This window comes from Limanda limanda, chromosome 11, assembly GCF_963576545.1.
Source record: "Limanda limanda chromosome 11, fLimLim1.1, whole genome shotgun sequence".
Lineage (NCBI taxonomy): Eukaryota > Metazoa > Chordata > Actinopteri > Pleuronectiformes > Pleuronectidae > Limanda > Limanda limanda.
This window is the reverse complement of record NC_083646.1, coordinates 14,483,213-14,509,243: the sequence shown is the minus strand read 5'-3', so window position 1 is coordinate 14,509,243 and position 26,031 is coordinate 14,483,213. Positions and strand designations below refer to the sequence as shown.

At 44.4% G+C, this 26,031-nt stretch overlaps 1 protein-coding gene across 1 annotated transcript; it reads left to right on the top strand.

The window, feature by feature from the left end:
- The first annotated feature begins 1,530 nt into the window (after positions 1 to 1,530).
- chn2 (chimerin 2) lies at positions 1,531 to 25,096 on the top strand. Its single transcript, XM_061081465.1, has 13 exons — positions 1,531 to 1,892; positions 9,401 to 9,439; positions 11,034 to 11,089; positions 13,276 to 13,307; positions 13,579 to 13,692; positions 14,743 to 15,013; positions 19,762 to 19,845; positions 20,729 to 20,813; positions 21,932 to 22,105; positions 22,693 to 22,770; positions 22,999 to 23,136; positions 23,230 to 23,335; positions 24,608 to 25,096. The coding sequence occupies exons 1-13, from the start codon at positions 1,844 to 1,846 to the stop codon at positions 24,777 to 24,779; spliced, it is 1,398 nt and encodes a 465-aa protein (XP_060937448.1). The 5' UTR covers positions 1,531 to 1,843; the 3' UTR covers positions 24,780 to 25,096.
- The last annotated feature ends 935 nt before the right edge of the window (positions 25,097 to 26,031 follow it).

The window sequence follows — 26,031 nt, the reverse complement described above, 5'->3', positions numbered from 1 at the left end:
GGTAGGTTCTTATCACAGACTGCATATTAAGATGGAGAATGTTTCTCTTCTTCCTCACATTCATGTACAAATATGAAGCCCAAATATCTCGGATGACGGTGCTTGTGACTTAATTTGGGGCCTGAGGCTGTTCAGTAGGGCGAATTTGGAGCAGGATCAGGTCATCCACCAACAAGAGGGTCCCCCCCCCCCCCATTCCACCTGCCTTAGATTCCTTGGGGAAGAGACTGAACCCCAAATGTTGTGTGTGCCTGATATATGATAAATAAACTGCTGCACATAGATGTGCTGTATGAATGTGTATGTGCGGATGACAAAACCGTAAAATAAAGGGGTCATCAAGGCTAAAAAGGGGCCATACTAATACAGACCATTTCCATTTAGTGATTTTTGCAGCGTAGCTTTTGTATCGATGTCCAGCTGATATACAAGGGCTCTTTCAAACATGGAGGGGAAAGTTCATATTCAAACCGTAACGAAAGGGTTCAAAGTCACAATATACAGTCTAGAAGCACATCAGACTGCGTGAGGTAGTTTTCCTCGTGATCCAGTTGAGGGTGTTTACGGTCAGCTTGACCTATGCCCTCTTGACTTGTAATGTATAATTGTTAAGCTGTTTTGCTACTGATCCGATTTTTTTCTAGTGAACTCAAGATGACAGAACCCAAGTTTTTGTCTCCACAACCCCCCCTTGCATTTCTTCTTTAGAGAATCATTACAAAGACATACCATGAAGCAGGATGGGATACACTTGGAATCATGGACAACCTCGTAGCTTGCTCATCAACCTGAGCAAATTCAAGTCTCCAACGTTTGCCAACATCTGAATCTGCACCCGCACTTGAATTTAACCATGTAGCCTTATATCTTTGAAAATTCTCAGTCATCCAGGTCGTGGGATCTTCAGAAGTTGTACAAGTGAACATAAGCAACTGGACTTGCTTGTGTTTCTTGATGATGTTTCACCTCTCATCTACAAGGTTTCTGCAGGTTTGTATTCAGCCTGATCACCTTATTAAACAGATATAACACTTAGCATTTACTTCAAGGTCTCCTTTTGCTGAAGCCTTGTGTTGTGACTCAATGCTGTAAGTCGCTTTCGATAAAAGCATCTGACAAATGAGTAAATACAAATCTTGCAGAGACCACATGCATGTTTTTCTTTAGGCTGCAGTCACACGGGGACAGGGAAGCCCAGCAGGTGGCGCAAAAACACACGCAAAGATGGAGTCTGACTCCCTCCACCTAACATGACATAAGAGGATATCTGAAAATATGCCCAAGCTGCAGTAATGTGGTTTCTCCGGTGGAGATTTTACATGAATCTGATCTAACTGCGGGTTCCAAGAAAAACATGACGTCTGAGCTGGATTTCACTCACTGAGCCAGATTCGGTTTGTTTAGGTGTCTCCCCTTTTTTTTTTTTGCTGACGTCTGTCAACCCTGCTCCAAACTTTCACTTTAAGAAGGCGCGTCCACGCTGCGGTGTGGTGTGTTTATTACAACCCCCTGAAAGTGGCACATGGAAACCATAGCTGGTGTCTGCATGGCACACTTCTCCAGACCCACACACCCACTGTGAGGGGGAAACGCGCTGGAGAAGACCCGGATCCAGGCAGCACATCCCCGCAGCCTGTCAGGACCAGGGCGCACGGCGAGGAGCGGTACCGGAGCGGATCTGCGGGTTGAAGACGGTTCGGATCCCGGTCGGGACGAGGCATGATATAGGGGCTGGTGGTCCACCGGGTCGCCAGCCGTCGGGGGGTGAAGGCACATTGGGACGCGAGGGACATGGAGGCGCCGGCGGGGACACGGGAGTGACCGAGCCGTGGAACCGGGGCTGATGGCAGCTTCCAGCAACTCCAGCCTCTCGGGTTCATCTGTGTCCTCTGGTGAGAATTCACATGACCCACATCCAGGCTAGACTGAGACACAATAATAATAATCATAATAATCATCATAATCATCATAATCATCATAATCATAATAATAATCATAACAATCATCATAATCATCATAATCCTATTCATAATTATGTTGCGTACCAGGTTATGTGGCATCTTTACATGTCTCCATCTGCATCTCCCATGTGCCATTAAACAAACATTAGAGTAGCTCCATGTGACTGCTGTGCTGTGGGATGTATGGGTATGAAAAACATCCCCATGTGTTTTGACTGAGTGGTGGAAACGTTTGGAGCTGGGAGAGGATGCCTTTGCTCAGCTGGATTATAAGGTTGTGGGATGCACTCAGTGTGACGTATAGGGTTTTTTGGATGTTGTCATTAGATGGCCAATCATCTCCATAATTCCCTTATTGACTTTGCACTTGGCTGGCTTTAAGGATTATCTTTGGCCTGAGTAGTCTACCATTTATTTCCCAAAAAACAGCAGCAGCAGCAGCAGCAACGGACTGGGGAAAATGATATTGTGATGTAACCCAGTGTGCATGAGACTCCAAATCTGATACCCTTTGCACGTAATGAGGTATAGTTAATTGATAAGTATCTAATGTGGCTGTTAAAATTTCATTTCCAGTTTTGTATTTCCCCAGTAATGGGAACAGAAAGTGGGTTAGCAGCTGTTCAAACAAGCCCAGACTGAAAGAGCAACCCTGTGTCTGTGTACATCCCATCCTATGAGTGGAACGCTCAGCTCATGTTTGCCAGGGTTTTAAAGTACAAACTCCACCATCACTGCTCTGTTTGAAGCCCCCCCAGCAACCAGAGGCATGGGTTTGTGAGATACAGCGGGTACTTTTACTTGTATATTTGTGAGGACCATTTTGAGTGTAGACCCCAGGACATTTTTGGAAAGTGATGACATTTTGACCGGTCCTCATTAATTTCAAAGGGCTTTTTAAGGGTTCAGACTCGTTTTAAGGTTAAGGTGAGAATTAGGTTTAGGGTTAAGGTTAGGGTTAAGGTTAAAACTAGGCATTTAGTTGTGAGGGTTAAGGTTTTGGCTAAGAGGCTGGCAAGTGCATAATCCGTTATGTCTGTGTGTGATTTTATAATACCAAGCTCAGCACTTAAGTTTTTATTCATCATTTCCACCAATTTTTCACTTTCTACCCCAGAAAATGATATCCACAGAATATGCATAATGTGATACTTTTCCCACTCTTGACCCAACAACAGTTAAAATTGATCCCAGCACGTTGAGGATGTGGGACGTTTTATAGGATATAGAATGTTTGTTTGACTTTGGTTCTCTCCCTGCATCCCACGCAGCAGAGTCACATTTCCCAAGGTACGGCCCAATGGGAGGGACGGAGAGTCTCTTTCAAGCTGATATAGCCCGTGGTGACCGCATGCCTCACAAAGCATTATCTCATGTGTGCATTGCAGAAAGCAGCGGGTTTTACTGTTTGACCGCTGATGCTTTAAGAGGAAAGTCTTTTCTCTCTGTGGCATCGGAGGGCTGTCATTACTGTGGGGCTCTCAATATAATTATCAGAGGTTACAAGCTGCGCTGCTGCCAGGGATGGAGGGGTTGTCACAAGGGTATTATTATTTTCATGCCGAGCTCTTTGGCAGTCAGACGCAACATTTGAATAATCTTGTCTATGAGGCATTTGACTCAAAAACGCATCAAGGCTCAATTCCTGCTCCGTATTAGGTCGTCTGCTCTGGCTGCAAACACAGGGCTCACGGTGAAGTCGTTTCTGCTGCTTCTAATCAGAAGTCTATGCAGTTGTCTAGGTTTTGAGGCTGTTCCGTGGACACTGTGTAATTTAAGTTCATTTAACTTTTCTGTTTGTTGCGATAAAGGTGATGTCACTGTCCTCCCTGTGAATTATCCAAAATTATATGTTCCCATACTGCTTTATATAGCGTGTGACCTGCATTATACACGTGCTTTGAAGAGCTCTAATTTAGTTTTAAGGCAGAAATGACAGACAAATTGAGAAGATTGCAACATGATTGCAGCTTACATTATGTTTTGCAAACTCCTCTTTTCACTGGAAAGATATTTTTCTGGCCGTTCGTCTAGATCAGGGAGATTTTTACACATTCCTGGCACGGCTGGGCATGGGACTGTACCAGCAGCAGCGTACCATTTTCTAAACGGCTCCAGGAAATAAAGCTTTGAAAATAAATTGAGGGATACAGCATGAAAGTATGCCTTCTGCTCCGGGCCTGAAATGACTAAATTGGCCAGAATTACAGGCGTGTGTTACAGAGAGAGAGGCGGTCGGCTCGACACCATCCTGCACATGTTTCTGGCAAAACGCTGCGTTTCACCTCAAATTCCTTCCATTACTTTCATGTCCTCACCAGTGTAAATCATGTAGGCAGGGATTTGTGTCATGTACGATGGCTTACTAAAATTATCTGCATGTTTTACAGCAGCAGAGAGGGAGCCACTTAGTCCCTGAAGTAAACCAGCCCATTAATTACAACAACAGCCTCCTTCAGTGACACAAGGAAATGTCAGAACTCACCCACAGTTTTTTTGTAAACAGCAGATCCTGCAGTTTCCCTGGGTGTGTACAGCCCAGCCATGCAGCACTTCACAGAGGCGCCCTCATACCTGTCACATACTATCTGGTCAGTACTAGTAGTACTCTGGCAGCCCGCTTGTTTTGGACCGGTGTAATACACAGATGGTCTCTCTGCTGCAGATCTGCTGCATCCCACTGAGTGTGTGTGTTTGTGAGGAAATGTTTGTGATACATGTATCAGTGGCTCTACTCCAGAATGTGCTATATCTGTATATAAATTATATAAGTGAACGTGTATTTTCATTTTACGGCCAAATCATGTATAGACATAAGACAACTCCCATTATTTGGTCCAGGATGAGGGGTGTCCCGGTTCGGATCCTGGTTCGGCCTGGGCCTTTCAACGGGAGTGTGAGTTTGTATGTTCTCCCCGTGTCTTGGTGAGTTTTCTCTGCAAAGTCCAGTCATACAGATTGGAATTGGGTGAAGTGAAGACATTCACACTAAATTGACCATATTGTGAGTGTGAATATTGTGTGTCTCTGTATGTTGGCTCTGCGATGGGCTGGTGACCTGTTCAGGTAGCATCCTGCATCTCCCCCGATGGCGGCTGGGATCGGCTCCAGCCCCCATGCGTCCCTCAAAGGATTAGTGGCACATCTGATGGAGGGATGGTCTCTTTGGGCTGGGATGGGCTGAGGAGGGAAGATATTGGTAATGGACAAACAACGGTTAAGTACTGACATTTACAGACAAATCAGTGTTGACTCATCTAAACCGTAAAGGTGTTGTGAGGTGAGGTCACGTTAAAATGCTTCTCACAGGACTGTGAACTCAGCATTTTTTCACCCTTGTGAATTTCTTCGGTTTGAACAGAACATAGAACAAGATTATCCAGTAAAGTCGGGAGGTGAAGCGTTTTTTTGGTTTCTCCGGCTTCCTGCGACTTCCTCCCACAGAACAAGGACATGCATATCGGGGTTTGTTTATTTGAAAACTCTAAATTGACCGAAACTGTGATGGTGGTTTGTCTCCGCATGTTGACCCTGCAATCCGCTGGTGACGTGTTTATCCGGTGATATAGATAATGGATATAAATGCCTGGGTGGGGTGCAGCACATTATTACCAATTTAGTCACCTTCATTATCTTCATCTTTGTTACTTTGTCATGTTCATGATGAGAGTGACCCTCGGGATCAGTGTCACCAGAAGAGCAGAAACAAAGAACACAAACTCACTCACCCTCAGCCCGAGGGATGAACTCATTCACCCCGACTCCAACATAGATGAGCAGGTGCACACACACCATGGAAACATGGCACACACGACCTCACTGATTCTTTCATGAGGAGACGCTGGCACGTTTCCACTCTTATAAACCTTTAAGTTGAACAAGGTGACACAGTGAAAACAGCCTAGTTTTAAAATACCTGTGTCCTGTTCTTCCTCTCTGCATGAAACACTCTGAGCTTGTTGAGTTGTCGTCAGCCGTGCACCCGTTACACATGCACGCCGCTGTGTTACAAGCTGGAGTGGAATCCTTTTTATTTTGCTTGTGCCCAGACTGTGGATGCAGACGTTATCTCAGGGGATAAAAGTCTTCATTTTCATTCATCTCCTATTCCCTTTGTCACCAAAGCAAACAGCCCCCGGTAATTATTTTATTGAATGTCTCTGACTGGTGCGTAATGGAGGGCAACACAATTAATAGCACTTTCTTCCAGGGGGGAGAGAAGAGCCTCCTGGCTGCTCCAGAATTTGAAATGCCTCCTGATCATCAGGCTCCACACAAACTCTGAGCTACTTAGAAATTCTTTTTGATGTTCCTCAGATTCCTACATGTGTATATGTGTGTTTGGTGGAATGCGGCTGTACACAGTGTAGCTCAATGTGTGTGTGTGTGTGTGTGTGTGTGTGTGTGTGTGTGTGTGTGTGTGTGTGTGTGTGTGTGTGTGTGTGTGTGTGTGTGTGTGTGTGTGTTTGTGTGTGTGTGTGTGTGCTTGTGCAAGCGTGTGCCGCTATAAGCCGCCGCAGATTTCCAGACTGAAATACCATTCATCATTAAAAAGAATCAGATTGAAAAGAGAATATTTGGCAGCCGACCAGACGAATTCACTTTCTTTAAACAAGCTGCAGTGCAATAAATCTCTCAGACTGTTGCCACTGCAACACACAGTGACAAAGCCTGAGTATTAAGACAATACATTTTCCAGGGCAGCTTGGCCACACATCAGCAAACAGCCTGAGGGATATAAAGATGAGTTTGAAGGTAGACGTTCTGTGGAGGGCTGTAGAGCAAATGTTTACCCTTTTAAAAACTCCACGTCCCAATTGAGCTGCCTTTTTCACAATTTGCATAATTATTCAGCTTATGATTATATATGCACCTAGCTTGTCTTTTTGAATTTAAACCAGATTGATTGGTGGGACAATGCAAATTGTCAGATATGAACCTTTCAAACCAAGCTTTATTTCTTTTGATATGAAAACTTTTATTTCAAAGAATGAAGAATTCAGAAAAGATGTGCATTGATGTTTACATATTACGTTAAAAAATATGTTTATTTTCTTCGTTCAATAACTATATATCTGTTTGTATGTGTGTTTTCTTATTATTTACTATATTTATTATAAGGTTTCTGCTTAAACTGAAGCATGTCAAGCCTCAGTTACAATCCTTTGTCATCTATCTATCATTTACCTTTTTACTTCTGCCAAAGAAGTTTTGTTTTCATTGGCTTTTGTTTGTTTGTTTGATAGTCGGCAATCATACCCTAGAACCCATTCAAATTTTTAGATCCGGGATTTTGTTTCACGCTTTCTTCAGTGTTGCGAGATTTTCAACATTTTCCCTGTTTTGCCAGATAATTATTCATCATCAGGTACAACAGGGGACTGACGTCTATGAGTTTGTGCAGTTTGGTGAAGCTTGTTTGAATTGGAGGAGACTGTTGGGCCTGGAGGGGGGGTATGAGTGCCATTCAAACCGGTGTAGCCCTCCTCAAAACCCACATTGGCCGTGACCTAGTTTTAATAATTTTCCAAACAGCCTCCACTCCAACTCTGTAGTGAGCTGAAACAACTGCATGAAGCAAATACTCTGCCTGCACTTAAAGTGTCATCACATAAACAAATGGAAAAGAACAAGAATAAACAGAGTTATTTTAATGTTACAGGTTTAACACTTTCTCCGGGCTTCTTTGACAGTTGTCTCTGCCTGTACGTCAGTGCCCACATGCAATAAGTACTCACTAGTTCCCATTGAATCCATCCCTCTCCGTGCTCAGGTGTGTTTTATGTCCAGAGGGGTGTGGTGCCAATGAACCGCTGAGTGCAAAGGAATGTTTAAAATTAACGACATGTATCTTCTGGATCAACATGATTCATCATTCACACAGTCAGCTGGATCTTTCAGCAGCGGCGGAGGGAGTGTGATGAAAGAGAGTTAATCACGGTTAAGATCTGAGAAGCTGATGAAGCTTTGACTATCATTGCAGCTATTTTTTGCATTTGGCCGGAGGCATCATCGGCCTGTTGTAGCTGCACAGCACCATTATCATGCTGACATACTGAGCATGCAGCACATGCAGTAACCTTTAAATATGCAATAAAAATCTGTCTGTAAATGGGCCAGGACCTGCTAGGAAACTGCTGAATACAGTTAATACCACCAAATTATTTTCACCGTGTGAAACAAGTTTGTTTAGCTCATTATCTTCTAAGGTTCATTCTTGACCTTGGAAACCGTAGCCTAAAAAACTCATGGTCCAATTTGTTAGTCCTCTCCAAAGCTTTTAACTGCAACTCATGGCCCTTTTTCAATACAGGGAGTGAGATGTGAATAAAAGCTTTAGGAAAAGACACTGTACATAAAAATGAACAACATGTCTCCACCTTCTCCCACTATAATCTCACTAGATTAGAATAGAGGAATAGAGCCGCGGTGTCGAGGTCTCAATGGTAGATTCACTAGGCTGATCACAAGTCAGTCGTTTTATAGCATCAAATATACATTCAAATATGTAAAACCAAAGTTGCATTTAGAAACAGATGACTTTACCTGTTCTTTGACGTTTTAGTTTAGTCCATGTCCCATTCACTAAGATAGAGGAGGCTGGGTTTGTGACCCATACTGCAGTCATGTCGTCCATCTTTATGTACAATTAAGTCGGACCTTTTGTGGAAAAACTTTTAGCATCACCGTCATTATTATATTGTGAGTAAAAACACGTTTCACCCTTTGTGTCATATTAAGCACCGGTTGTTTTATGACATCACTGGCAGTGTAGCGCAGCCGCACACTTTGTCCATACTTTTGACTCATTTAGTGACACATTTTATTACAAGTCATTACTCCACCGAGGAGGTGATGGAGTAAATTACGCTGCAGCCACAGAACATTTACCTTATCACCTCTCCTTCTCTTTTTAAGCTAATATACTGTAGTAGCACGCTCCATCATGTATTCCAGGAATGTGTTCACATAATCATAAATCAGCCGCTATATTTCCCAGAGGAAGCGTCTTGCTGTTAGTGCCGGGATGTAAATTGTGTTTACTTCCCTTAATTGTAATTGGTGAATTAGTATTCTTATCCCAGGATGGGGATGTTGTGTTTCTCGGGATCCTGCTGCCGGCAGGTGATATAGATCAGGTGAACGCCGACGTGACGCTCAGCGAAACAAGTGGACGCCTGCATCGATTGCCCTTGAAGCAGAGACATGGATTAGAGATGTATTCAGTGGTGCAACTTAAGTGGCAGCAGCCCATTGTGAAGACACAGGCATAATTATAACGGGGATAAACAAGGGTGACACAAGCACGGTGAGGCGCTCACGTGTCCAGTGGGAGCAGAGATAGAAATTGAGATTATAATGAGAGAAAGCAGGGCACAGTCTATTTAAAACCAGCGTGAGTTCATAACACAGACCTGCTTTATTTTTGTGTTTTACAGACCCTGAGGATTACCAGCCGCCCATATGGAAGTCCTACCGTGAGTAATTCATTCCTTTTATCTGCTGATTATGAATTTTTTAACCTGGCGTTGGCCTCTAGTGTAGTTTCTTTTATTAACAGCACATTTGTTTATGGCCTATAAATAAAAAATGTTTCTATACTTAGGGTTTCGTTGTGTGCATAGTACAATTAGACACACTGCAGGATCCAGACGGCGACACACACACATGCACAAAAGGCAAACGCTCAAACACATCCGCCCCCGCTCATCACATTCACAGAATGCACAAAGGTAAAGCAGCAGATCCCTGCTCTCTGAGTAAAATAGGTTACCATCCTGCAGGAAAACAGGATTTTCTGCCTGCAAAGCGGCTCAGCTGAAATGGGGTCCTCACAACACCCACCTCATTATACTGGGTTTTTGCCATGTGGGAGGAAGCATGGAGACACTTCACAATATATGTGATGCATTTCGGTGAAGCACAAAGAAGCTGCCTCTGTCCTCAGAGTGATAACGTTTTGTTTAAACCAGTCGCACTTCATAGCTTTTTATATTTGTACGCACTTTTTCTGCAGTGACATTTCTCGTGGCCCATCTTCTCCTGACTTCTCTGCCGAGGTATTTTTAGAGCTCACTGTGTCACAGGAATGGACGAGGTCCAGATCTCGCTCTGCTCAGCTCGAGTCAGCCTGACAAAACGGGAGAATGTCAGGATCCAGGACATTTTACACAGTCAGGATCCTCGTTCCTCCTACCTGCAGTATCTGACTCGAAAACACACAGCTAAATCGCACACAGTGATTTATTTTCTATGGGACGGGTTGTTGTTGGTGAAAAGGACACAAGGCATTAAACACCAAACATCTAGCAGGAAGTGCATTACGCTATAAAACAGTTAAAACTGTTATAATTGCTGGATATTTAAACAGAGTCTGGTTTGAAAATGTGACCGTAAGCGAAACTCCAGCTCTGGACACACATAGGATGACCAATTGGCTCTGAAGAAAGAAACCACACTGGGAGTCGACCACTGACTCCTCTGTTGTGGTCTTGTTTCTGTATTTCCTACAGACGTCCAGTTCTCGGGGGAAACAGCGGAAACAGCAGAAGTGTTTTGGCTTCGCTCCCTTTTTAATCACTTATTGTAACATACTAATTCTGTGAGGCGAGTGAGGTGTTTGTGGGGATCATTCCGCCTGCAGCACATCCCTTAGTTCTGTGTTCGCTTTGCTCCACTGATTTAATTCATTACTTTAAGTAGATTAAAGACACAGAAACACATCATATATGTATATGTAAGTGCAAGGACTTTTGTTACAGTGTTAAAAGGAGATCTTAATTCACACAGACGGATTACAGATGTACTGCACGGCTCCTGTCATGTAAACCACAGACTGCTGAGTCTTGCATATCCGAGCCAATCGCTCCATTTCTACCTAAAAAAGCTGCAGTCAGGAGCTGGATTAAAGCCGTGTCCAGTATAGTCCTGTGCACTGCAGCAGTGAGTCTCCTCCATCTGTAAGTGTGTGTTGAGGCTGTTATGTGTATAATTACAACTTGCACTAAACTGCGTATGCACCTCAGAGGGGAGGAAGGCCTTAAATAACACGTGTGTATATTTCTCCTCCAGTGTACCAGCTCCAGCAGGAAGCCCCGAGACCAAAGAGGATCACGTGTCCTCAGGAGGTCAGTGCATTTATAAAGCTTTACACAATAGAACACTGTATGAGGCTGAAATTGGTTTCCGATTTAGTTTAGTTTCATATTTAGTGAGATGGAAGCTGCCTTTGTCCCACATTCTACCTCTGCAGTTAAAAAGATGTTATAATACTCATTCATCAGTTTAGTCAACCAGTGACTGTTAATGATTTGAAATAATTAAACAAACACACAAGAACCCATGTAACAATGAAGATTCAAGCACCAGCCTGTGAAGGTTTTTTACGATTATTTCAACCAGCAGGCACTTTAACAAACAGAACCACCTGCTAGACTCATTTATTTCCTTTTAACGACAAAGGTTTCTCACCCTTTGCCTTTTAAAACGCAGTCGGCCAGACTACGGCCAGACTACAGCTTGCAGTTCTCCCTCTCAGGTTTGAGCCTGCAAAAAACATTCACCAGGAAATGATTGAGCCTGGCAGCTGGAAGCCAGACCGGCCAGGAACCTTCAGGGAGTGACTCGCTGCCGCTCGGACCTCCCACACCTCAGGAACAATTGTTTAAATTCAGTCCTATGCTAGTGTTAGAAAGTCAAGGCATGGCAGCGTGGTTTAGATGGCTTTATTTATTTAGGAGGACGTTGTGGTGAAAAGTGCAGGACAAGTTTTTGTCTTTCTCAAAAAAGATCAGCAAGTGGTTAGTTGTTTATTTGATCTGGTGTTTTTTCATCAGTAGCAATATAACAAAAGTAAAATGTATATCCATTTAATGTATAAGTGTTGTCATTCTGTGCCCATAAATAAGAGTTTAAAACCTTCACTCAGTCTTTAAACTTAAATAAATATTCAGTGGTAGAAGAAGAACTCAAACATTTTACTTAAATAAAAGTAAAAATAAACAATTGCACTTTAGTAAAGTAAAAGTACCACATAAAATGTTCTACTTGAGTAAAATAGGTGTAGCAGTGAAATTAGTACAAGTACCTGCAGAGTGTAGCCTATTGCCTCATGCATCCTATTACATCATTGTGGCCTCCTCTTAATCCAGTTGAGGTGTTTCTTCACCAGTGATGCTGCTGCTGCTGCTGGAGGAGGAGGCGGGGTCTAATGTTACCTGCCCGCTCTGATTGGATCAGTGAACCAGAGATTACTTGTGAACAAACAATGTGGAAAAACAATGTGAACATGTATCAGCACATTGTAAGAGTAGAGAGTCAAGATATTCGCTGTTGAGTAAAATGCAAAGTATAAGATGAGAAGAGATCTACTTAAGTAAAGTACAGATACATGAAAAATGTACTCAAGTAGAGTTATCAAGTAAATGTACCTCCTTACATCCCACCACTGGAATAATAATGTGACATATAATGTGAACATTCTTATCTTGGTATTTGCCCTATTAAGCGAAAACGAGTTTTAGGCAGCGCGGCCCTTGTTCCCTTGGCTCTGTGGATATAAAACTATTGGAACCAGTTCCTCTACTTGTTGGTGCCCTCGCTCCAAGTCTTCCATTGTAAAGTCGACCAGAAATGATGCATGTCTCATCCCATTTCCAGTCCTGCCACGCTTTGATGAGCGGAGTGAAAGCCGTGCGCTGGCTGAGTGAGATTAGCTTCTCATTAATTCAAAGTACAAAATGATGTTTGACATATCACCGAAGTGTCCCCCATAAAAACCACGATGATCATAACTGTGACTTCTCTGAGACTTTACGTGGGACCTCTGCAGCGGTTTCACACACTGTCTTTGTGAACAATAAAGAGGGAGTATAGATAATTAAATTGTTTATAGTCCATTATTCTCACGTCGGAATCTTAATGCCGCCTGATGTTGTTTTACGTCATGTTGGAAATGAGAAATGTTTGTTCGCCATATGCCGCCGCAAAGATTTGCAACGCAGACACGCTGCACGCGCCCCGGCGTGACACACTAACACACTAAATATGAATTGTTCGCAGCTGGCCATCCATCAGCCATTTTTTATTTCTCTCTCACGTCGCCTCTTATTCGTCTGTGCACCCTTTGATTTGGCTTCATGGTTTGGTAGCCGTGAATAGACGTGGGGGCATGGCTGCAGATAATCTGTTCTGTGGTGTCGACTCCTCTATCTTTCAAAAGACAGGGCTGTAATAACAGTTTGGCGAAGCCGTTTAATTGAGCTTTCATGTCTCCGAGGTTCCAGCCAATATTTCTTCTTCTTCTGGTTTGCAGATGGAGACCCGACCCAAATACTACGGCAGAGAGTGAGTAGTAACTCAATCAACGTCATCGTTTCTCGTGACTTCTTTTCAAACATGGCTGTGCAGTGGTGGATGTTATCCACCATTATTGCCTGGCATCAGATGTGGTTGAGGTTAAATTTGGCAGATGTGTGTTTTATGTGTCTGCTTTGTCTCGATACTCTGAATTAGTGCCTGAGCTTAACATCCACAATGTAATTCTTTGTCTTTGTGAGGACATATTCACACGGGAGGAAGAGTTATACCCTCTATGTATAATTTTTTTTGGGCACAGATTTCATGGCTTGATCTCTCGGGAGTATGCAGATGAGCTGCTGGCGGGAGTGGAGGGCGCTTACCTCATCAGGGAGAGCCAGAGACAGCCGGGGACGCACACCTTGGCCTTGAGGTACGGACACATCAGTATGCAGTAGGGGTGGGAATTGCCAAAAATGTGACAATTCAATAGTATTGCGATATTTGGGCCACGATTCAATAGTATTGCGATCCTGCGATATATTGCGATACTGCAAGTATTGCGATTCGATTCTGCCATATATTGCGATTCTTGTCCCCCATATTATTCAAAGGCATTACAAAAAATCAGGAAAATAAGACTGCTCAACTCACTTCAAATGTCACATTTAATTCTGTGAACAACATTGTCTTCTACACATTAACTGAAGTGCAAAAACTAAGAAAGGGTAGTGCAAAAACTTTGTCCTTGAACATTCAGGACACAAGACCTTTGTAATTATTTTCTGAATAGGAGACCTCTCACATGAACGCTGAGCTCCCAGCACATAACTTACATTTATTTAAATACAATACAGTAACATCAGGCAGGCATAGTAGAGAAACATAAACCTGAGAATAATCATATAATTAAGAGTAACCTAGAGCTTCAATCAAATTGAGAAAAATAAACAAATGTGTACTACTAGAGTCCAGTCCAGTTGGCTGCAAGGTCATGACCAAAAATGTTAAATTCATTTGGGAATATTGGCATTTTTGTTCAGAAAAAGGAGTTGGTCAACCTGCTCAGATGTTAAAGTGCTCCTCTGGGCCGTTACTATATCTCCTGCAGTGGAGAACATCCCTTCCGCATACACACTAGGTATCTTTTAAACTCTGAAACTCTCCTTGTCATGGTTTGCCAGCCAGGGGCTGTTACATATATAATTGTAAATAAAGTATTAAAAAAAAAAAAATTGCACTACTTTGTGCTACAGTATCGATATAATCACAGGCACAAACTATCGCGATACTGAACAGAATCAATTTTTTCTCCCACTACTCACTAGTATGCAGCACAGGGTTCTCTAAAGGTCGCCTCCATCAGCAGCCCACAGCTCGCTCCATCTCCACCTCATTCACTTTCACTCCACTTCCACCTGTAATCCTCTCCTCTCCCTCTGCTCTCAATCACCTCGTCACCCATGTGTCTCAAATCCTGCAGGTTCGGGCACCAGACCCTCAACTACCGCCTGTTCTACGACGGGAAGCACTTTGTCGGGGAGAAGAGGTTTGAGTCGGTCCACGACCTGGTGACCGACGCCCTCATCACCCTCTACATCGAGACCAAGGCGGCGGAGTACATCGCCAAGATGACCACCAACCCCATCTACGAGCACCTGGGTTACACCTCGCTGCTCAAGGACAAGATGGTGCACAGGCTGAGCCGCGGGCGCACGGAGCCACGCAGGGTCACCTTCCAGAAAGACGAGAGGGTGAGCTTTATGACATATATAAAATATATATTCTCACCTTTATTTTATATTGAGTGTTTTTTTGCACTAAGGTAATGAAAAGAATATGGGATTTTTTCAATCTTTTTCCAAGAGAGTGGTCTTTCAGTTTGAGTGCAGGACTTGATTTTACGTTCCTATTTCCCTCTCACTGGAAACCCTATGCTCACTCTCAAATATATATCCTGCTTGTGCTCAGATTCCCGCGGTTCCAGCTTCAGCTCTTCTCCTCGCACCCACACCTGCTTCTGTTTGCACATGAGACGCCTGCCAGAAGACTGTTTGTCATGTTGCAACTTTCCACTGCTTGAGCAAGACTGGGCATCACAGACCTGCTCTTTGTTCAAGCTGAGTCAGAAAAATCTGTTCTGTCATCGATAGAATATTAACCTTGTACAATTTAAATCAATAGTAATTGTAATGTAATGATTTTTAAGATAATATTATAGGGAATAGAGAATAATGGAAGCAAAATTTAGGTTGAGTCGTCAGGTTTCTCATTATCTTAGTGAGTGCTCATTATCTTCCAGGCCTCTCCACAGACACTAATACCAGGGTTCTGATCTACTGCCTTGCTACTGATCATTTCCATTCCACTTCCAGTGGGATGACAGCGTTTCTGAGAGGACACTTTGTCCTGAGAGCGAGACGTACATTATCGCTGTTGCCTCTGGGTGTGTTCACTGCCGCCATGCTTCATTGCCTCCTCTGAAAGGTAATGATGACCGAGGGGACTGGGACTTTGCTCTGCCTGCCTTGCATATCAGACACAATGGTCTAAGGTGAAACACACTGCGCATTGTATTCATTCTCACTCGTGAGCTGTTGTCAGATTAGAGCCTGTGAATGATTTATGGACGAGGAACAAGGAAATGTCACAAGGAACAAGGGAGAGAAACTTGAAGTATCCCTCCACTAGGTGGCAATCTTAACTTGGCTCCTGGCTCCTTGAATCACTGCTGAGCTCTTTTTAATGACTGACACCAATATTTTCTCGGTCTTTCCTGCTTCCTGAGCTGCGACTTTAACGCGTCTCTCGGCTTGATGACGAGATTTATCGCTCAAGGAATTCTTTGTCTTCAAAATGTCTCCCTATAGTTTGTCAGTCAGCCAGTGACAGACACATGACAGAGCTGTCAGCAGCAGCAGCAGCATCGGTTGCAGTATTTATATCATCAGCCTTCAGTGTGGCCCCTCTAACTCCAGACATGAGCCGTTAATGCATCACTTTTGACCTGATGGTCGTTCGTCTGTCAGTCGTCCATTGACTCTTTGGGGTTTTAAATAAGCTCAGTGTTAGAGATGCTGCTGCCGACCACGAGGAAGCCTCTGGAGCAGAGAGCTTCCCTTAGCTGCACACAGACTTGACCTAGGTCCGCTTAACACACAGCGCTTTATTGAACAGTGTCAAGTAGTGTTGCTGTGTTGGAAACTAGAATGTCACTCACCAACATTAAATAGTCCCCTTGAATTAAAGCAAGTTTTGTTCGGTCGCATTACGTTTCTCAGCTCCACATTGATGTCAGTCAACAGCTGAGAACAATCGTACTATTAAACCACTTTAAATAATAAATAAATAAATAAATAAAGACCCAGATTTTCATTTGGATCTGCACAAATACTTATCCAAACCAAATATGTCTAAATATGATTTTTTTTTTTAATCAAGATTCACACATACATTTGTATAAATTACTGTAAAAGCAAAATTTTAAAAAAGAGATAAAAAAATCCTTGATCCGCTTCCTGATCCAGATCCACAGCTAAATGTTATGAGTTTTTCCCCTGACCAGCACCGCGTCCTTCCATCAAATGTCATGCTAATCCATCCTGAAACAACTTCAGACCGTTTGGCAAATAAATCAGCTTTTCTCTAAATGTCACATTGCGACTTATCTCGGGCCTTTTTTGAAAACTGTCCTCGTATTCCTCCGGCCGAATTATTACAAATGAGGATCCGAGTCAGTGACGGATGTGATGATGGCCGACTCCCCACCTGCCAGTCACTGAAGAAAAGAGGGAGAGGAAAACCGTTTTTCTGCCAAAGTGAAGAGAAGAAGCAGAGACCCGACCTTGATGCGGCTGCTGTTTGAACTTCATGTTTACCGATTACACAGCCGCGCCCGCAGCCATTACAGCCACAGTGGCTTCACTGTATCGTGAGCATGCACACGTGTTTACTCGGTGTTGGGTTGATTCCTCCGCATTGCCATGACTGCAAATTCTTGTGTAATTAAAATACTCCCAGAAGGTGAGAGGGAGGACTTGACGCGACCTGTAGATCAACTTCCTGAGTTCCCTTTTTTCCTTGTATGTGCTGGAATTCGCTCGGTGGCCAAAAAGAACCTCGGCCACATTCCTCCTGACACTCGCACTCTGGTTCAATCTGAATCTTGATGTGAGTGGGGATCTCGACGGACAGGTTTACTCGCCTGCCCCGGAAAAGGTTTCCAAAGAAAGTTTGTGCTGCTGTTTGTTAAGATAATAACCTGTTCTCTCTTCAGAGCTTCAGGCTATAAAAAGGCAGAAACTGCTTTTAAAGATCCTCAGATATAAAATATACAACTGCTCATCACGCAGCGTTGTAAGTGCACTTTTCCTGACATTTAAATTGAGGGTATTTAATTTCAGAGTTCCTTTCGCACAATTTCCTCCGTTCTTTGGAGTCATGGATATCTTCGCCTGCCGTAGCCGTCACTGTTTGTCTATTTTTCCCATTTGTCCGAGATGCTGTTAGGCCTGATTGTTTGGGACGTGGTAGAGTTGTACCCTGCTGTCCCTCTGTGTCAGTGCCCACTGTGCTGCTTTCCCATGATTCCAAGCACTCGTTCACAACCAAGTCCGCTCAGCTGTGCGCTCACAAAGCCTCGGGGTGGGGGGGGAATAAAAGAGTCCAAGCCACTGAAAGGAAAGCAGGGGCTTGTTGTGTGACCACCTTTTGTGTCCTTTCTTCCCACTGTCTTCTTTAAGAGACAAGAAGCCATCTGTCCCCAGACAAAGCGCGTAGCCTTCGTGTCCCCCCCCCCTTCTACATGCATGTCTAAAATATCTCAGACAGACAGAGTGGTCTATTCCTCGTCTGTCCCCTCAGACGTAGCCGTGGAGCAGAATTGTATGGTATGGTATGTGTAGGTCTTTTCAAAGAATGTCCACCACAATGACAAATATCTTCACCTGTCCCGTCACTCTCTGCCGTCGGACGGTTTTACTGCTGCCCTCGGATGTCGGAGACAAATAGAAAACGGCCGGTGTACACCAAAGGCTCACGGCAGTATTTTACTCTGCTTCTGTGTCAGTATGGCTGCCAATCCTTTTTATTTTATCCCAGCTTTGTTGGTGCCCTCGGGGTCTTTCCGCTCTGCGCCTCACCACTCTGCTTCAGCTCCGGCTCTTTATCATCACAAATCCAGCGCTCTCCGGCTGCCTGACCTCTCCCGCCTGTTAAATAAATCTGTTCAACTCTATATTTTTGGTGATTCTTTGCATGTTCAACTTTGGCTCTTCTGTATAACCGTCTTTGAGATAAAACCTCACTGGTTTTTGTTACTCAACTTTGTAGCGGGATGTGTAATCTGGGTGTTGTCACCGAGCTTTGTGATTAATTAGAGGAGCATCAAACCTTATGGTGAGGGTTAACTGGTTGTTTACAAATTCAGCATGAACATAGCAACTGCCCCCCCCCGCTGGCAAACTGCTCTGTGGCTGCAGACCTGCAAATGAGCTTCCAATTGGATTTTACTTGGATTTGGGCACTGTGGGATTACTCCCTGTGTGGGGATTATGGCAGTAATCCCCCCCCCCCCCAATCCCAGTTGATGGTCTGGTTGTGCTGGTCCTCTGAGACGAATGGCTGTGATTGGCGTGAGGAGTCTGCAGTCGGAGTGTCTGGAAGATCCAGCCTGCGTGGCAGTGCTGCAAATTCCACCGGCCGACTGGAAGTTGTTTTAATAACGAAGACACAGCCTCGGCTCTGTCAGACTCTCACACCTTAGAGCAGCAGAGCAAACTGGTTAGAAGACCCAGTGATGACTGCTGGGAGTGGAGCATTATCTCCAGTTAAGAGAAGTGGAGTTTGTCCAGAAGGCAGTGGGCTAATGGGAGTGTGCTCTTTGCTACAAAGAGGGCGTCTGCACTATTGATCCTGCTTTACAGAGCTGTTGAGCTGTGTGAAGTGGTCCTGACAGCACCCGACCGCCCTCACTCTCAACCTCCTGGCCCCTCCTCATCACAGACCCTGTCCTCTCTCTCTCTCTTCCCCTCTGGGTGGGTGAAAGAGGGCCATTGTTCCAGGCACACTCCTGCCCTCTGGCCGCCCCACAGCCGATCCTGTTCCCCCTGCTCTTCTTGCTCTGCGCTGCCTCTAGGATTCACACCAGATGCAGAGTCAACCTCGTGCTGGCTGTCATCAGTCGCCCTCCCGGGTCAGAGGGGAGTGGAGTGGAGCCGCTGCCTCTGCGCTGGGCTGTTGCCGGCAGCGTCTGCTGCACAGCGCCCACGTCTCCCCCCTGCGTCTCTCCCCAGAGGAGCTGGAGAGTCTGTTGGACCCAGACCAGTCCAGCATGGAGGCTGACCAACACAGAGGAGGTTCAGCGGGGGACCTGATCACCAAGAAGGCTAAACAACAGGAGCGGAAGCGGCAGGAGCTGCTGGCTTTGGCTCTGGGAGTCAAACTGGGGAGCAAGGGAACTTTCCTGTGGAAGCCTATTAAACTGTTGGCCTCCTGTCCTCAGATCTCCTCACCTCTGGTGCGACGGAGCGCCTTGAAAGACACACCGGAGAAGCAGTGCTTCTACGAGAAGATCCACAACTTCAAGGTGAGCAGATTTTTTATTTAGAAAACTTTGATGGCTTGTGACAACTTTACTTAGATACATTTTCAGCAGGTTTCTGTTATCTCTGGGTAAAGAAACCTTTTAGACAGATGCATTAGAGGTTTTGTTTCAGATGTGTTATTGACCACAGTTTGTTGTGATGAGAACACATGCAGCTGACACCCATATGCACCGAGGGGAACAATCCATTAACAGTGGAGCACATTGATTAGCATCGATTTTAAAGCTTTTTGTTTTTGACGGCTGATTTTGTAAAAAAATGGCTAAGTGCATCGCATATAGTGACTCACACAATAAGAGCCCTATTGTGCTTAAAATATACACAAGAGAATTTGGGGATTCTTTGCCTGTGGGCGCCTCAACATTCTTGTAATTGTATCTTGGGTTTCAGTTAACAGGCAGAGGCTATTATGACCCCCAGCTTTTTTCATGCTTCCCCTTTGAAAAAAGAACAAAAACCCTCCACTCACCAGCTGCCATATGCCCTCGTCACTCATCACTCCACTGCTACCTATTCAGAGTACCAGTGAAGGTGTGTGCGTGTGCAGGTGTGGCCCCATTTACCATCTTATCTGTAGTTTTAGGGGTCACACTTGGCATCTGTTGTTTTGACTCGCAGGCTTGCCTGTATGTATCCGATCGCCCAGGAGCAGATGCCAGACACATTAAAGTAAATCCTTTAATCTGCCTTGTATATACAAATGCTCCCATTTGGCCAGGGGTCCCATCCACTGCAGCACGAGATCAGGACCTAATCTCTCTCCAGTTCATCAGAAGGGTGGTTCTTCCCGTTCAGGAGCAGACACAGCAGTGACTTGCAATACATGGTATCACCCATAATAACCCGTGCTGTCTCTTTCTCCAGGTACACACCTTTCGGGGGCCGCACTGGTGCGAGTACTGTGCCAACTTCATGTGGGGCCTCATCGCCCAGGGTGTCCGCTGCTCAGGTAACCCCCCCACTCCCACCATCCAAACTCCACGATACAGATCACGCATAGAAATTCGTGGAAGTCATGAATTACATAAGTGGTGTATGATCCGTGGCTAACACTGTCCTGTCACGCATTTTGAGTTATCCCTCTGGAAATTTTCTTCCATTTGCAATGGTGCTTCACTTATTTCCCTGTTTGTGTGTATTTTCCTTTTCTTCCTTTTTGTGACAAACAAGTTGAGATCCTGCTGTTGGTGACTCATCGATACAGAGGGACGACTGCTATCACCCCTTGTTATATCATCCCTTGTTTCCCTCCAGACACTAATCATAGTCGTACCATAGCGAAGGGCATCGAGATGTTTAAACCGATTGGTCACTGTGCAAAGGAATGACCTCCACTGACAGCATTTACGTCAAAGTGCATGTTCTAACATACGCAGGTCAAACACAGATCATATGTGACTTAATATTTAAAGAAATATAGCGACAGAACCCGGTCACAAGATTCATCTGTTGCACAGCCACAGTCCTGAAGTCAACATGCACTTTGCTGGACTTGGCCGCTTTCTCCCGAACAGAGTGTTTGTTGTTGAGACATTTGCCATGCTGACAAGCCAGAGGCAAACACTGCTATCATCAGACACCTCATGTGCTATGAGAAACAGGAAAACACTTCTTTGTCCTCGCCGCACTCCGTTCGAGAGAGAGGAGCGGGATCAGCAGACCGTCGGTAATATCCTCTTCTCTGTGATGAACAGTTTCAATCTTACCGTGTATCTACATGTGTCGCTCCCTTAAATTCTACATTGCAGGCTGTCAGTGCTGCCACACAAGCCCACACACACTTACACACACTTGGCTCCCGACAGCTTTCCGGCTCGCTCCATGTGACTACAACTACACGTAGAACCCACGCCCACGCTGCCATGTTTGCTGTTATCTACCTTTGGCGCATTGCACCGTGACAGCTTAGCCGAGTCAGTGCAGTCTGACAGTGCAGTTCATCACCGACTCTGGGAAACAGGTTCAAGCTGCTGTGTTTAGCCTGTTGTGATGATCGTGTTATCATCAGCCAGAGGATGATCTCACTCTCTCTCTCTCTCTCTGTCTGTTTATCCCTCGCTCTGCTAGACTGCGGCCTGAACGTACACAAACAATGCTCCAAACTGGTTCCCAGCGACTGCCAGCCGGACCTGCGCAGGATAAAGAAGGTGTTCAGCTGTGACCTGACCACGCTCGTCAAAGCTCACAACACGACGCGACCCATGGTGGTGGACATGTGTATTCAGGAGATAGAGCTGAGAGGTACAATGCAGATAATCACTTTAAAATCCATTAATCACTTCACAGAGAGGAGAGGAAAGTAGAGCATAAAGCTTGATTTGTGAATTCTCAGTGGAGTGCATACCTCCCCCAGGGCACAACCGTCCCCTGAAGTTCAGTCGAGCTGCACCAAATTACACACGCTCAGAGATAACAGTTCCCTTAATACTGCATGTTCTATTCAGACAAGATCCCTGAATTATTCCCTGGGAAATCAGTGAAAATGAAAAAAAACTGTCTCACAATGTTAAAGAAAGAGAATTTGGCTGGATCGGCCCTCTGATCCGGATCCAAACCAAAATACAATGGGTTCTTCCCTGAGCCAAACCACAACCTTCCCAGTTCGGGGTCTTACCAAGTTTCATAGCAATCCGACCAGTAGTTTTGTGTATTCATGCTTACTACAAATGGACGGGGATGAAAACATAATTTCCTTGGTGGAGATACAAATTTGAGCAGTAGAAATGTGATATTTTTGTGAGAAAAGAAGAATTTTGAAGCATGAGTGGTAGGGAGGGGGGTGTAAGAAAAAAACAAACTGAGACACGCTTCCCTCTTTTCCTCCACAGGTTTGATCTCTGAAGGTCTGTACCGAGTGTCTGGCTTCTCTGAGCATGTCGAGGACGTGAGACTCTCCTTCGACCGAGGTTTGTAAATGTCACATTTCTCAGCCCTGGGATCTAGGTCTCTGAGGTTTCAGGTCACGGGTTCATACTTTTAAATGAGGAGCTTGTTTCCTCTGCAGAACAGCGTGAGAAAGAGCCCTTTGTTGTGTCTGTAACACACAGTACACACTCACATGCAGCTCTTATTTCAAATTTTACCCAAATATAAAATGACGTGTCAGTCGCAAATTAATTCTTTCTCATCAACAGACGGGGACAAGGCGGACATCAGCGCCGATGCCTATGCAGACATCAACATCATCGCTGGTGCTTTGAAGCTCTACTTGAGAGACCTCCCCATTCCAGTCATTACGTTTGACTTGTACTCCACATTTATTCAGGCTGCAAGTAAGAGCTGCTCTCGCTGCAATTTCATGCCATTACTGCGTCTGTGCTCCTCCGCTCAGCTCTGATAGTAATCATTTTGCTAATGTGATGTAGAAATTCCAAACGCTGACTCCAGACTGGAGGCCGTTCACGAGGCTCTCCTGCAGCTCCCCCCAGCTCACTACGAGACCCTGCGATACCTGATGGCTCATCTCAAGAGGTCGGATCACACTCGAATCCTCCATTTCTGTCATTGTGTCTGTAAAATATCTTGAAAAGGAATCGATCCAGCTAATAACCACCGTGTCATAGATTGTTGACTGTATTGAAAACACGTAAGTCTCTGAGCCCATCGGCTATCGTCTAATGAAGAATTAACCTCTGGGGGCAACGTTCCAATATTTTGGGGCTTCCAATGTAGACAGGGAATATCTGGGCCATGAATCTTCTGTACACCGTACACCGACTAGTTTATTTTATCACACAACTCGAATGTTTCTCTACACAAAATACAAGCTGTGATACTTTTTGTAGCTCCAGGCAACATTTTGGCTCAACTCTAATTACAGCTATCTGCATATGAATTCCCCAAAATGTTGTCCCTCGTCTCCTGATCCTGTTTACTCACATGCACAATCTGTTTATAGATATGAATTTTGTATTAATCCCACTTACTCACTTGAGCACTGACTGTTTAATAATCTGTGGATGAAAAGCAAAAGTTACAAAAATCGACCTATTCAATGTGCAATCTTATTCAAAAAGAAAACACCAGTGAAGTACAGCAGCAGCAAAAAGCACTGTGTCATCCATTGACTTCTATCTAACACACATATATATATATATTACGGAATTAAGGCTCAAAGGCTTTATTTGTAACCAGCTCTAAACAAAAATGCATGTAGGAAACGGACAGTGAATGAAATTTAAAAGACACCTTAAACAGTGAGTACGAGGAGGAAGGCCACCAGCAAACCTTCTTATTCTTACAATCCATTGAGTCCATCTTTCAATCTAAGCGTCATCTCTCTCTTCAATCTGTACGCAAACTGTTAACAACTTACCAGTGTTTGCTTTTTTTCGCAGCCACAGCTAAAATTTTCAGGAGGTATCTGTCAATTCATGTTATTCCTTCTGGTAGATGACCCAGATAAATTCTCTTGCATGGTTTCAAAGAACATGTTGCAGGATTCTCCAAACACTTGCCCAGAATGTCTGTATTTCGGGGCAAATCCCCAAAAATGTGACGGTGATTAATCTCCTCCTCGTCACCTTGAGTAAATTAATTTGGAAATTATTCTGCTTATTTAAAAAAAAAATTGAAACCTGCTTTTGTGTCATGTGAGATAAAAGCCACAGGAACACTCCAACAAGTTCAAACAGTATTACCACAAGAACTGAAAAAGGAAAAACGCGTTCTAATCTTTTGAATATTTTGTATTCTGTTTTTCTTGAATACAATAATAAATCTTTTTTTTTTCTATTTTTACAGGGTGACAATGTTCGAAAAGGACAACTTAATGAATTCTGAGAACCTGGGGATCGTCTTCGGTCCGACGCTCATGCAGCCGCCGGAGCAGAACGCCTTGACGACCCTGAATCACATGAGGCAGCAGAAACTAGTGGTGCAGCTCATGATAGAGCATGAAGACGTCTTATTCTGAGGAGCGAGGCATGTGGCGCTCGCAGGAACAGAAACGAAGGACAATAAGTTATTCTGTCATAGAGGAAACTCAAGCCACCTTGATACTAATGAAGTTTCAGAATAGTTTGTAATCAGATTGGACTCGAGACGCTTCGTTTTCGCATGACTGTTTTAGTTGAAGTGGGTTTAGTGTCGACATCGTCTTGTAACTGTAGGTCTCCATGCGCAGCCAAGACCATCACTTTTTATACTCGGGAATGATCCAGTGTTTTGAACGGTCTCTGGTGCTGTTCCCTGTCCCTACCTGGTGTAGACTCAGTCCAGCTGACAGCGCTGTATGAAGTCCCGCCCCCCCCCCCCCCCCGGGGCAGAGTGTCAATCAGTGTCGGCCCGTTGCTGTGTAAACCAAGCTTCACAGCAGCAGCTCACGTTTCCACATGACGTGTGTGCACATCCGGATTCTTGTTGGGACGTTGCTTAAAACTTCAATCAAACGGCGTTGACCCTTTCATTGGACATTAAATCGGATCATGTGATGATCAATGTTTTACCTGTGTGTGCTAATAAGAAAAACGACAGATGAGACACCTGGGGGCTCATGAAGCACTTTTTTTGCAACAAGTGTAAAGATTTATTTTGTAAAGATGTTTATTTTTGTCTTTTACTCTGCATCATGTTCTGTCACAATAATATATACTGTTGAGAATGATGTTTGTTGAATTGATGTCATAAAAATACAAAACAAGAGAACGTAACCATCGGTTTCCTCACCTCCCTGTGTTCACCCCCGTCTGTGTGTTTGAATTTAAACCAGACTACACTCAACTGCAAGAATCTCTGCATTAACATTGCAAGGAGTTTATCAACATTTTAATTTCCCACAGAATAATTCATGGATCTTAGTGAAAAAACAATCTGGGACATTGAGTGAACTGATATTTATGAGTGTGTGAAGTCTGGTGCAGATTGGTTGAATCTAAGGGGGCTGTGGGCCTTGGTGGAGATTTGCAGATTGGACAAACTTAACACCTTTTGAGTTTTCATGACACCTGAAGACTGCCCCAGGTTCTCTTTCATGCTTGGAAGGGGAGGGTGAGGTGAGAGGTATTCAGCTGCAGCATGTAACTGTGGCTGCACATGAGCTGACTCTACTGTGATACTGTAGAAGAGTTTCCGTCAGAGGAAGGCCCGGCCCTGAGCTGGTGTTGACTGGTTGTAGCCTGCGGCTCACTGAATCACAGGTATGTGCTTGTCTCATTTCTTTAAATCTT